This window comes from Protopterus annectens, chromosome 5.part0 (genome assembly GCF_019279795.1).
Source record: "Protopterus annectens isolate FY-2018-M chromosome 5.part0, PAN1.0, whole genome shotgun sequence".
NCBI lineage: Eukaryota > Metazoa > Chordata > Ceratodontiformes > Protopteridae > Protopterus > Protopterus annectens.
The window spans coordinates 1,451,869,802-1,451,883,671 of NC_056735.1; the positions used below are offsets into that span (position 1 = coordinate 1,451,869,802).

The following is a 13,870-nucleotide window of genomic DNA, read 5'->3' on the forward strand; positions in this document are numbered from 1 at the left end:
TTACACAGTTGACAAGTGTGCGAGATCAACAATCATCGGGTAGGGGAACAGTCCCTTTGTGCGATCTCAGAGTATATATAATTAGTTGTACTGTATGAGGGCACAGCCCTCCACATGGGGGTACAGAGGGAAAAACAATGTTTTAAATTTGTATGCATAGAGGTTCTTCCTCGGCACATACATAGAAGGTTGTCAGAGTTTCAGTTTTCGACATACAGTGGTTCACCATTCAGGATGCTGAAGTACATATTAGTCAACCAACTGAAGGTAAATCTACATGTATATACTATTCCTGCATTGTAAAGAGAAGAACATCACAGTCTATGCAAATACATGGACGTTGTTCTTTAATTCAAAGTTCCTGAAATGGAACAGAAGCAGTACATCACAAGCCTAGTAATATTTTTTCAGCGATTAACACAGTACAGATGCTGCACATCCAAAACAAATGCTTTCCTTTTTAACTCTGTGCATCAGTCTGCTTACCCACCATAGTTATACTAGCTGCAAAACAAGTAGCATTAGCAAACTAACTTGGATAACTGTTTAGATTTAAGTGATGTTTAGGCAATAACTGATGTTTTTTTTTTTTCTTTGCACTGACCTTAACAATTTTGCTTGAGAATGACGGATTTTCAACACTGTTGTCATTTGCAAGGTCACACATACAGAACTCCGGCATGATCCCGTTGATGGTGCATTGTTCAGCCTCTGGATTGATGCCACAGCCCAATACAAATCCTGCCAATGCATGGTAATTTGCCAGCAGGACCACAGCATGTACCAGCTCAGTTTGATTCCAACTGTTCTTTCCAGTCTTGATTAGTTTCTAGAATATAAAAACATGCTCCGATAAATAAAGAGGAAAATGAGAGGGAAAAAACTGCAACAAAGCAAAAAAACTGAACATCACTAACACAGATCTTTGAGGGTACAGGCACACACGTCTGTTCTATGACCACAGAAAATGCTCTGAAAGTACTCGGATGCAGCAGAGTGAAGTCCTGACTCTTGTGTAAGGAACTGCCTCACCTGTTCTGTGTGTCTTAATGGAGTACGTTTCTAGAGGCTCTTAGCAGGATATAGGATGAAAGCCACAGTAAATAACAGGTAGAAAAAAGAAGGCAGATAAAAGCATAAAACTACGGTATGAAAACTAAGAAATGCCATCAGCAGTGACTAAATAAATAGATAATTAGGAATATAGCCTTTGTTTGCGTAACACACATTTAGGAGTGCATACTTAAAGTAAAACACAGATATAAAATTACCTACGTGTTGATAACTATGAACAATAAGAAATGTATTTGTCTTTGTTTACCAGGAAAAGTCCGACTGAGCAATACCCATTTTCAGTGGAGGCTCGGGGAGAAAAGCTCCATTTACTTGCATTGCATTACACTAAGTTCCAGTCAAACACAGTAGTTACAGTTCTATTTTTATTTTTACACGAATAGTAGTTACATTTATTCACATGCATTCTAAGATTTTACAGAGGTGGAAGTTACTAAAGAGAAATCACATGTGCAACTAAAATAATTGCACTGGCAGCAGTTATGTACAACTTTTTGTCATTTCAGCAAGAGATTCAGAACATAATGTTTAAGGAAAGTATTTGGATAATATTGTACAGTGAAAACGTTTTAACCCTGTGATGTGCATGTACATCACCAGGATTGGTTAACATGTTTAAAACTACCGAGTTTGTTGGACAGTTTTATTTACTGGGGATAATATCCCAGAGTTTAACAGCACATTGGGAGTAGAGAGAGTCTCCTGCAACATTATTTGACTTATTTGTAAGTAGTAAGAATTTGTTACTACAATGGCAGCATGTTGCTGTACAGTAGGGTAGTAATACGTTTTGTGATGGACTCTGTACTGTAGTCCGTTGTGAATCTGTTAGACAGTTGTGCACTTCAAGCCAGTTTAACTGCTTTAAGCTAAGACAATGGTGGGTCCAATCAGGGAGACTGGTGGCAAAGTTAGCTATTTTATTGTACCAGGAGGCAAGTTTCTTTATTTGAGTATTGTTTACATTTGTTAGGATAGGAGCAGCATAACAGAGTCGGCAGTAAGAAGGTGGTGGCTAGAGTTTTTCTTGCAGTACCTGTATGGAATCCATTGATCCTATAAAGGAAGCCTAGTTTCTGGCATGTAGATTTAATGGTGTGCAGTATATGGTGGTCATATTTAAGACCGTCATCTATTATAATGCCTAGAAGTTTACTGTCAGGTGCAGTTTCAATGACAGTATTATTTGCTGACTTTATGGTAAAAGACTGCTTTTGATTTTGGCAAATGTTTGAGGTAAAAAGCACTATAGTTTTCTTGGGGTTAAGCAGGAAATTTGATTCTTTGAGACAGGTTTCTAAAGAGGAGAAATATTTTTGGGTAATGTCTTGGAGCTTATTTATTGCTGAGGGAGCGCATATTGATGTTGAGTCATCTGCATACTGAACTAAACTAGCATGGTAAGTGGTGGTGTGGAGATCATTAATAAATATATTAAAGAGTAGAGGACCCAGGATAGAGCTTTGAGGGACACCTGTAGTAACTGGTTGAAAGGATGAGTAGGTTTGTTGCCATTTAACGGCTTGTTGCCTTCCAGACAGGTAACCAAGGAACCACAACAAAGAGTATTGTGAAAGTCCTACTGAGGAGAATCAACTAAGCAGTTGTTGGTGCAAGACAGTATCAAATGCCTTTGACAAGTCTAACATGGTGGACACAAGCAGACCAATGTTTCTATGTTGGTAAAATGTAGTAGAGCAGTAGTGGTACTGTGCTGGGGCCTGAAGCCATGTTGTGCTTCTGAGGTTAGGTTATATGAGGTTAGGTAATTCAGCTATATATGGATGTATTTCTCTAATATTTTGGAGAGGGGGGTGAGAATTGCTTTCAGTCTGTAGTTATACTCTGTAAATGTGTCGCCTTTGTGTAGTATGATGTAGGATTTTTTCTACAGTGATGGATGTATCTTTCTGCTATGGACCTATTAATTAGTATAGACACAGGGAAGGCTACGACTTCTGCAGCCATTTTTAGGTAGTCTGATGGTAGTTGGTCTACAGCTATAGAAATAGTTTTTAGCTTAAGGATTAACTTCCTTATGAGTGAGTTATGCACTGAACTAAAATTGAAAAACTGTAAGTGGTTTTGATTAGACAGGAGTAGAGTTAGGGGGGCAGACGTGTTCGTGTGTATGAGAGATAATATTGATTCTGTAAAATAAGAAACTGTGTGGGGATAAGTCTGTCATATTGTCTGTTTTGGTTTAAGCACTTGGGCTTTAGGCCTACCCCTTAGCTCTCCCTGGCTTCTCTCCCTCAGATTCTGACAAATATGGATGGACAATTTCCTATGGTTTCCCTTCCAGCCTGGTTGATATGGGCATCCTGAGACAGTGTAGCAACTGCTTCATGTACACAGACAACCACCTATTACTACCACCTAGGAACACAATTTGTGAGAGATGCAATTACATAAAGAAACTAGAGTCTATGCTCTCTCCCTCACAAGTCAGTATATCTGGCTCTGAGAAGGTTGTCAACACAATTGCTACACCTCAGACACCATCCACAACTACACAACACAGACCCACATATGCGGAGGTTCTCAACAAAAACAAACCCAAACAAAGGAGACCTCAGAGGCAAAAACACGTGAGAACTCCACAACCCTCCACACCACATACCAAGCATAGTCCACACACCAGTGTCTCGCAACTACTAAAGCCTAACCATAAACCCAACATATTAGTCATAGGAGACTGCATTGTGCCTCTCACCAGGCTGGATAAGGAGAAAATCACGGTTAGTTTTTTTGTCAGGTGCCAGAAAACGTCACATCACACATGCACTCAAGTTTCTCAACAGGTACTGTTATGACTCTGTAATAGTCCATGTTGGCATGAATGACTTGCGACACATCTCCCTGGACTATATGAAGAGAGCTATGACTGAGCTCGCTGAATATGTGCCCCAGGCAGGTATGCCCCTAGTCTTAAGCAGCATTTTACAGTCACCCAGAATGATGCCTCAATACAAACAGAAAATGATTGACTAACAATTGGCTTAGTTTCTGGTGTCATTCCAGGAGGATCCAGTGTCTGACAGCCTGGGAAGATATGATCGACAGAACATGATGCTTTGCTAGAGATGGCTTGCATCTGTCTCACTTGGGTTTCAGGCTACTGGCAAAAGCCCTTGCCTTACTGGCAAAAGCCCTTGCCTCCCCCATAGTGCCTTTTTAGGAAAAGTCATGAGGTCGATATTACCGACATAAAAATCTCAACAAAACGCAAATTAAAGGTCATGCTGTTAAACAGGAGTCTAAACATGAAATTGCACTCATTGCAAGCATTCTTAACCCTGGAAAATGTTGACATTTGTGCAGTCACAAAAACCTAGTTCAAAGCTGTGGAGAGCACCCCATCCTTACCTGGTTACTCATCCTATCATACATTCAGTCCTCAAAATGTGGGCAGCAAAGCCAAAGGAGATGGCATTTCAATATATATTAAAAACACACACACCTCCAAGGTTGTGGAAACAGTATGATGCACAGGATACACTCCAGGTGCAGTTAACTGTTGACAAAGCCACTGTTCAAATTATAGCTAGCTACAGGCCCCCAAATTTGACTCTGGATACCCACTCCACCTATCTGGACCTCTTCAAATCTATCAAGATTCAACCCTTTACCCTGATTCTGGGTGACTAATTACCCAATTATAGATTGGAAAAACGACTCATGCTAGAACACAAATGCCCAGAGATTCCTCAATTTTATCAATGGAAATGCCTTGGAACAGCTAGTTGATACGCCCACAAGAGGTGATAACATCTTGGACTCGATATTAACCAACATGAGTAACAACTGTAGCACCCCTACGGTATCATTCTCCCTGGTAATATCAAACCATAAAGCGTTAACTTTGTCACCATCTCCCCTGACACCTCTCTAGCTAGGATCAAACAAAACAACTTCTCCAAAGCTGATTACATCCTCCTGAAGGATGTTATAAATAGCTTCACAGCCCCCTCCCCTACTGTAGGAACTGGCACCAATGTCCAAAATAGTATACGAGCATTTACACAGATGCATGGAATCAGGAATACCTGACAGAACAGAATCATCCTCTGCAAGGAAGAGTAAACCTGTCTGGTGGACATCTGCAATAAATAAACTATATAACAAAAGGAAAAAATTGCTGTCCAGGACCAAGAAGGAGCAGGTGGTCATTTGGAAGCAATCTCTCTTTAGCCTGAACAAGCAAATAAGAGCACTAGTGAAATCCTCTAAAGCCAACTTTGAGTACAAACTGGCCATATCTACTAGAGACAATCATAAAGCCTTCTTCACACATGTCCACAGTCTCAAAGGAAGCACCCAGATCTGTTCAGAACAGGGACACCACATACACAAATGCTGCAGATATAGCCAATCTACTGGCGGATAGATTCAGCAAAAACTTCTCTCCTCTGTTCCCCCATCAGCAAATCATGACATCCCCAGTGCACCACCATTAGGGACCCTATTCAATCAAAGCTCGAGTACTGGCTTTGTTCCAGCCGAGTGGAGGACAGCCACTGTCATCCCTTTACACAAAGGTGCATAATCATTGTCCACCAATCCAGGAAATTACACACCCATCAGCTTAACTAGCCTGATCTGCAAGGCCGTGGAATGGATTATCATGGACTTCATCAACAGGGACATTGGCAACTCCAAACACTCGACCCCACACACTTTGGCTTTGTCAAGGGGAGGTCATGTCTATTAAATCTGGTCGACTACTTTGAGATGGTCACCAAAACCATGGACAAGGGGAAGACGGTGCACACTGCCTACCTTGACCTGGCCAAAGTCTTTGACACTATTCCCCACTCAGACATAGTAGATAAGCTCTCTCATCTAGGCATCAATCCATATGTTACTAGATTGGTAGCAAACTGGCTCACTGACAGAGCCCACCTAATCAAAATAGGGGAAGCCACCTCAAAACAGTAGACCCGTAATGAGCGGCGTACCCCAGGGATCAGTCTTGGGGCCTCTGTTATTTGGGATATACTTCTCTGAGGTGCAGGCCAAAACCAGTGGGCTATGGTTGACCAAGTTTGCCGATGACTGCAAGCTGGGCACAGTTATCAAATTACCCAAGTGATGTGGGCATCTTCCAAGAGGTTCTCACCCAAACAAATGACTGGTGCCAGAAACATGGCCTCAAACCGAATGCCAAAAAATGCATCATCATCCCCTTTGGGGAAAGTGACGTTTCCACATATCACATTAATAACAATGTTCTAAGTACAGAATCAGTAAAGAGGGATTTGGGCACCCAGGTTGACAGAACCTGACTTTTGACCACCATGCTGCTTCTGTTGTACGGAAAGCTTTCTACATACTTGGCCCACCTTATAAGTAATGGCATCTCATCCAGGGACAAAGAGGTTATAAGATCCCTGTATTCTTCCCTTAAAAGGCCAATTGACTACAATGGCCCCTTTGGCATGTACCTTGCAAAGCACATGCAGCAGCTGGAGAGACCAGAGAGGTTCCTCACCAGGAGAATCCAGGCCCTCCGACACCTACCCTACACAGACAGGCTAAAAGCCCTGTCCCTCTACTCAGTTTCATACAGACACCTCAGAGGTGACCTGTGTCTGGCATACAAAGCAATCTCAGACCCCGCCCTGATGGGACTGCTGCATATCCGCAAGTCAAGCTCGACTCGAGCAACCCCCATGCACAACCTCAACCTGATCTGTGATATCAATAGGACTTGTTGGCGGGACAGATTTGTGTCCCAGAGACTCCCCCATCTGTGGAACAGACTCCCTCTCCACGTCAACCAGAGTACCTCATTATCCCTTTTTAAGCACACCCTGGATACCTGAATGGGAAACAGAAAATACACTCCCGGGATTCCACCTGTATCCCTGCTGGACAGGGGCTCTGGGTGCTGACTTGTCTAAACCTGGGCTAAACTCTTGGCTAGGCTTATAAGGGTCTCAGAGCCAATAGCCTAGTAACCTCCTATGATCCTATGGAAGGGGGACTAGTGGTCTTGCCAGAGAGTAGTTTATTTAGTGATGACCAAAAAAGTTTTGGGTTGTTCATATGTTTCTGTTGTAGGTTGGTACATAGTATGTCTGCTTATTATGTTTACATGGAGTTTTACAAGGGTCTAAATTGCTAGAGGGCATTTTGAGCTAAATTTTTATATCAGTTTTCTAGGCTTTATCCCTTTTTATCATGATTTTTTTTGTTTCCTTTTTCAGCCATGGCGTGGGATTGGACTTTACCCTTTTATCATATACTGGTGCTAGATTAATAACATATTCTTACACACCTTAAATAAAGTACATTTCAGTTATATTTTCTTAGTGCTTCATTGAAAATGTCTTGGCTGAAACTGGTTGTATTTAATATCTGATTATAGATAATATGTTTATCTTGGTTATGGTGAGTTCTAATAGCATATGTAGGTAAAGTGGTCACATATTAACTGACAGGCAGCCTACTTTTGTCAGTTTGTCTGGTTTGTTTGTAAGAATCCCATCTAATGTTGTGTCTCCCTCAAGTTTTTTTTTTTTTATTCCAATAGGTGCGGTTATTAATGGTCTGGAAGTTTATGGATTTTGATGGGGATACTGGAATTTATGAGTTGCCAGTCTATATTTAAGTCTCCAAGTATTACAGTTTAAGAAATTTGTGTGGAAGATTTTCAATCCATATACATCTAGTTAATCATTGTATACTAATCAGATCAGACAAGGGTAGTAGAAGTTGTTTAGTGGGATGTTTGAGACTGGGGATACCATGGAGATTACTTGTTTTTTTTTTTTTTTCAAATACTATAGTTTCATGGTTAATTTGTTTGGAATATCTAATACAGGATGCTTCCAGCAGCATCAACGTTATTCCTTGGTGGTATATAAATTGCTGTTAAAAGAAGTTATGTACTCACCATAACATTCCATCTGAGTAGTTCTACTTCATTTGGCTTCAACCTGTGGGTCCTCGGATCCATATCGGGTCCGCCACAGTATTTTTTCCGAACTACCAGAACAAAGGGGAATACAAACATTTACTGGACGTACATAGGCAACTGAGGTTTTATCTGCACAGGACTAAATCTTTCCGCAAATCTGATCGGCTTTTTGTGTCCTATGCCAAGCCCTTCTTAGATAAACCTGTCTCAAAAGTGACTATTGCTCGCTGAATTTCACAATGCATTGGCCAGGCTTACTCAGATAGAGGTTCGTCTCTTCCAGGAAGAGTGAAGGCTCATTCGACCCGATCTATGGCTACATCAGCAGCCTTTTGGTCTAGGGTCTCTCTGGATTATATTTGTTCAGTTGCTACTTGGGCCTCATCTCACACCTTTATTTCTTATTATAAACTGGATTTGGTCTGTAGAAGTAGAGCATCCTTTGGTTCTGTGGTGCTCTGGAATATCCTTCCATGAGGGCCTCCCAAGAGTTAGGTAGCTGGGGACTCTGTCCCACAGGTTGAAGAACAAATGAAGTAAACTACTTTAGATAAAGAAGTTATGTACTCACCATAACGTTCCATCTGAGTAGCTCTACTTCATTTGTCTTCAACCCCCCCCACCTTATCCCTTGGGATATGACATGTCCTTTGTTCCAGACAGTTATTGCTGGGAATCTTTGGTTCTGTCAGGGCTAAAGTTCTTTTGTAATGCTTGTGTTGGAGGATAAGGTATTATTTGGTCAGGTATCTGATATCTGTTAGGCAGCAAATTCGATCTGAAGGGAGACAAGGGCATTATGGATAAGGGGGGAGGGCATGGAGCTTTCAGCCGTAACTGGAAAATGCGCCCGTGTTGGATCCGATATGGATCAGAGGACCCACAGATTGAAGAACAAATTAAGTAAACTTCTTCAGATCATACAGTTTTCCTATTGTTGATTTTTAGGAGTGTTGTTAGTTCAGCATTGCTAAATTTGGGTATTTCCTGTGGAAGTAAGATAAAAAGAAGTTATGCACTCACCATAACGTTCCATGCGAGTTGTTCCATCTCGCCTTCATTCTTCACTGATGGGTTCGGAGCCGATCCTCGGCTTTGACACGGCCGACTAGCAAGCTCAAAGTTTTCCAGTAGCTCGAGACCCAACCCCTTATCCCACAATGCACTGCTAGAATTACCTCAGATCTTGTTTGCTGCATACCATATAGAGTTACAATAATTATTCTGCCTAGGAATGAAGACACATTGAGAGACCAGGATGAAGACAGCCTCCAGGTCAACTGCCAGCCAGGAGAGGGAAGGAGGGAGGGACGTGAGAATGAAGGCGAGATAGAACAACTCGCCTGGAATGTTATGGTGAGTACATAACTTCTTTATGTGAAGTTGTGCAATCTCGCCGTTCATTCTTCACTGATGGGTAGCATCCCTAGCACCCCAATCTTGGGTGGCTCACGGAAGTACACTCTTCAGAACCGTGGAACCAAATGAAGCCCTGTCCCTGGAGGCCTTATCCACTTTGTAGTGAGTTATAAAAGTGTGAGGTTTAGACCATGTGGCTGCCGCACAGATGTTGTCCAAAGGTAATTTGGCTTGAAAGGCGGAAGAGGTAGAAACTGCTCTGGTTGAATGAGCCTTCACCTTACTAGACGAGGGCATGTTATGACAAGAATAGGTGCAAGTGATGCAATCCGGCAGCTACTTAGACAAAGTTGTTTTTCGTGACTGGTTTACCTCTTTTGGCCTCAGAAAAAGACACAAAAAGCTGATCTGACTTCCTAATGTCTTTTGTCCTGTCTAAATAAAATCTTAAGTTGTCTGTGGACATCGAGTTTGTGCAACATATATTCCAATTTGTTGGTGTGATTAGGGAAGAAAACAGGCAACTCAATAACTTGATTGATGTTTATCTCTGAACATACTTTAGGCAAAAAGGATGGGTTTGTCCTGAGAGATACTCTGTCAGCATGAAAGACCATATAAGGAGGCTTGATGGATAGGGCTTGGAGCTCTGACACTCTGCGGGCTGAAGTGATGGCTACTAGGAAGATAGTTTTCCACGATAGAAATTTTAGTTCACAAGATGATGCAGGCTCAAAAGGAGGAAGAATGATGCGAGATAACATACAATTCAAATTCCAGGGAGAATAAGGAGTCTTCACTGGAGGCCTCATGTGAAAGGAACCTTTTAAAAAAGCTTTAGACAATTGGTGAGCCATAATATTCAATCCATCGATCCCTAGATGGAAATTAGATATAGCAGCTAATTGTACCCACACCGTAGCAGCCGCTGCTCCTTTGTTGAAAATTTCTGTCAAGAACTGTAAAATAGAAGACAATGGCGCTTGGTAAGGGTCAATGTTATGGGAGGAAGCCCAAATGGAAAATCTCTTCCACTTACTACGATACAATTTCCTACTGGAAGGCTTATGGGAAGCCAACAAAATTTGGCTAGTGTCATGGGAAAGATTATAAAGCCTGGCTGTGCAGGGAACTGGAGCAGCCAAGCGGTTAGCTTCATTGTCTGCAATGATGGATGAAGATCCTCTGACGGATGTGTCAATAAGTCTGGAACTGGGTCCAGGATCCATGGGTCTTCTAGAATGTGATGGTAAAGAAACGGAAACCAAATCTGCAGAGGCCAATGAGGGGCTATAAGGATGATTGTCCGTCCCACTGACTTTGCTTTCTGTAAAAATCTGGGCATCAGAGGAATTGGGGGAAATCTGTAGAGGAGTCCTGGTGGCCAATTGTGGACAAGAGCATCTCTCGGGGACTGACCTGGCAGGGGAATCGGGGCAAAATAGCTTCTGCATTTGTTGTTGATATGACTGGCAAACAGGTTGCAGGAAAGCTGGCCCCATTTGCGGAAAATCCTGTCTGCAATCTCTTCTTTGAGGAACCATTCATGGGGCAATAAAATTGCCCTGCTCAGTTTGTCCGCTATGACGCTGGATTTGCCTGGGATGTGCACTGCTAACAGAAAGCACTGGGATGACACTGCCCACTGTCATACTCTGAGGGCTTCTCGGCAAAGTGGGTAAGACTTGGTCCCGCCTTGCTTGTTCAGGTACCAGACCACTGACATGTTGTCGGTCTATATTGCAATCGTCTCTAGAGGAAGAGAGTCCTGAAAGTATTGCAACGCTAGAAGTACTGCTCTCATCTCCAGGACATTGATATGCAGATGTGATTCTTGATCTATCTATGTGCCTTGGGCAGTCTTTCCCTGAAAATGCCCCCACCCTATCAGGGAAGCATCCGTGGTCACAGTAGCAACTGGGGGGGGGGTAGCATGAAGGGGCATCCTATTGTGACATGAAGAGATGTCAACCACCACTGAAGATCCTTCTTGCAGGAATTTATCAGGATTGTGTGATTCATTGGAAGTTCTTGGTAAGACCATTGTGTGAATAGGAGCCATTGAAGGATCCTCATATGCATCCTTGCTAATGGGATTGCCAAGATTGCTGCTGCTATCAATCCTAGCACTTTCAATACCTCTGCAGTTGGTGCTCGGTTCTTTGATACCAAGGATGTGATGTGTTGGTGAAGAATACAAACCCTTTCTGGTGGAAGACGAAGAGTGGTGGTTGACGTGTCTAATTCTGTCCCTATAAAAACGATATGCTGCAATGGCAACAAGGCAGACTTTTCGAAGTTGACTGTAATGCCTAGCCGATTGCAGAGTGTCAGAGTAGCCTCTCTTGCTCGAAGTTGATGCCTGGTGGTGGAGGTAAGGAGCCAATCGTCCAAGTACGGAAACACCTGGAATCCTAGACACCTCAGGTGAGCCGTGACTACTGCCATGCACTTGGTGAACATTCTGGGGGCTGTAGTGAGACCAAAGGGCAGAGCTCGGAATTGATAATAATTGGCTCCCAGCCAGAAACGGAGGTGATCCCTGGATGGTCTGGCCATCTTTATGTGGTAGTATGCATCCTTGAGATCGATCGAGCACATCCAATTGTCTTTCCCTAAAAAGGGAAGTATGGACTGTAGCGTGACCATTCGGAGCTTCTCTTTCCTCACAAATTAGTCGAGTCTGCTGAGAGCCAAAATGGGTCTACAGTCCCCCATTTTCTTTGGAACCAAAAAGAATCTTGAGTAAGTTCTGAATCCTGTTTGGTCTGCCGGGACTGGCTAGATGACTTTTTCTAGCAATCTGCATACCTCTATTGTTGCTTGTTCCCTGTTCCCTGGAACGTCTGGGATTTTTTTGAAGGGGAGGGCCTGGGTGGAGAATGGTAAGAAATACCATCTGGAAATGATACTTTGTACCCAATTGTCATTTCTTAGATCTAGCCAGTTTTCTGGGTACAAAGACAAGCGACCCCCGACTGTCTCCAGAGTAGGACAGCTGGGCCTCCCTTCAGGAGCGCTGGTAGGACTGACCAGAGAAGTGATCTCTGTCACCCTGGTGTTGCGGACCCCCTCTGCCGTGAGGGCGGCGTCTTCCATTGTAACCCCCTCCTCTGCCTCTGGAGGAGGGCTCTCCACGTATGTCTTGAAAGGCTCCTTGGGCTTTCCGGAACCACATCTTTCCTCCCCTCTGACCTTTAGGAAAGGGTCAAGTGGGGGTGGAAAAACTGACTCTGACGGCAGACAGAGTATTTCCTTCTTGTTCACACCTGGTCAAAGTCTCCTTCACCTTTGGCCCAAACAAGGATGAGCCGTCAAACGGGGTATTCGTAAAGGAAGACTTGAAGGGTTCCGTGAAGGAACAGAGTTGCATCCAGGCATGCCTACGAAAAGCAATTCCTGTACCTGCAACTCTACTCAAACCATCAGCTGTGAAAGATACAAGACGCATGGACGAGTTGACTATCGAATTAAGGGTAGTGAGCTGGGTAGCAACTTTGTCGGATGCACTCATAGCTACAGCACCCTGAAGAGCATCTCCCAACTCCTTAAGGAGATCTCTCTGCAGTCTGGTAAAATGGGTCAAGTAGTTCAGTGATCTGAGTGAGAAAGTCGCTGAACTAAACATGCGTGTCCCATATCTATCCATGATCCTAGATTCTCTGTTAGGAGGATGGATAGACGAAGAAGTCGCAGACATTTCCTTTCTGGTGGCTGCTGCCACCACCATGGCATCAATAGGGACTCCCATTGGTCAAAAAGGACTTCTCTATGGGGGCAGAAATAAACTTATTAGGCCTCCTAGGAACAGGTTCCATAGATTCTGGTGACTCCCACGCCCTACGAGGGACCAGATCCATAAGCTCATCGTAGGGCAGAGACACCCAAGAGGTGGAAGGTTGAGACCCAAACACCTTCAGGAGAATCGACTCGTCCTCTGTAGGGCTCTTGGACTGTCAATCACCCCTCTGCCTAAGAATTTCAAGAATTTCCGCAAAGGAGATGTCCTCAGAGGGGGATCCTGGGGACCCTTCTGATTCATCCAAGTCGGTGTCTGACGTTAAAGACTCCTGTGGGGAGTCCAAATGCCTCCTCTTGCATAATCTCTTCCTGGGGACTTCAGGGGAACTTCTGGGGAGGTCTCAGAAGAGCAGGGAGTGCCCTGTGGGGCTACCTGAGGCTCTGGGTCTCTATGCTTGGGATGACCGTAGGAAACAAACTGACACAGGCACTTTAGGGGAGGAAGAGGCCAGACCTTGAGATGAGAAGTCTTAGGAGACAACACTTGCCTCATGGCTTTGAATGCACCACGGCTCCAATGAGAAGGGGTGGAAGTGTCAGAAGGAGCCCAAGGAGCCGGGATCCCCTCCCGCACCGAAGCCGTGGGCTCCAAGCCCGAAGTAGAAGCCGAGCTCACCCAAGCCGAAGCCCCAAGAGGAAGAGTCAGCACCAAATCGGTGCGACTATCCTCCCCGGAACCGACCGGAGAGTGTCGGCTCCTAGAGTCCCCGG

The 13,870-nt window shown here is 43.7% G+C and overlaps 1 protein-coding gene across 1 annotated transcript in view; it reads right to left on the reverse strand.

The window, feature by feature from the left end:
* SESN3 (sestrin 3) overlaps positions 1 to 13,870 on the reverse strand; it is a 771,776-nt gene that overhangs the window by 184,548 nt on the left and 573,358 nt on the right. Inside the window, exon 5 of the mRNA XM_044071268.1 lies at positions 605 to 829. Within this exon, the coding sequence (XP_043927203.1) occupies positions 605 to 829 (225 nt within the window). The remainder of the gene's footprint in view (positions 1 to 604; positions 830 to 13,870) is intronic.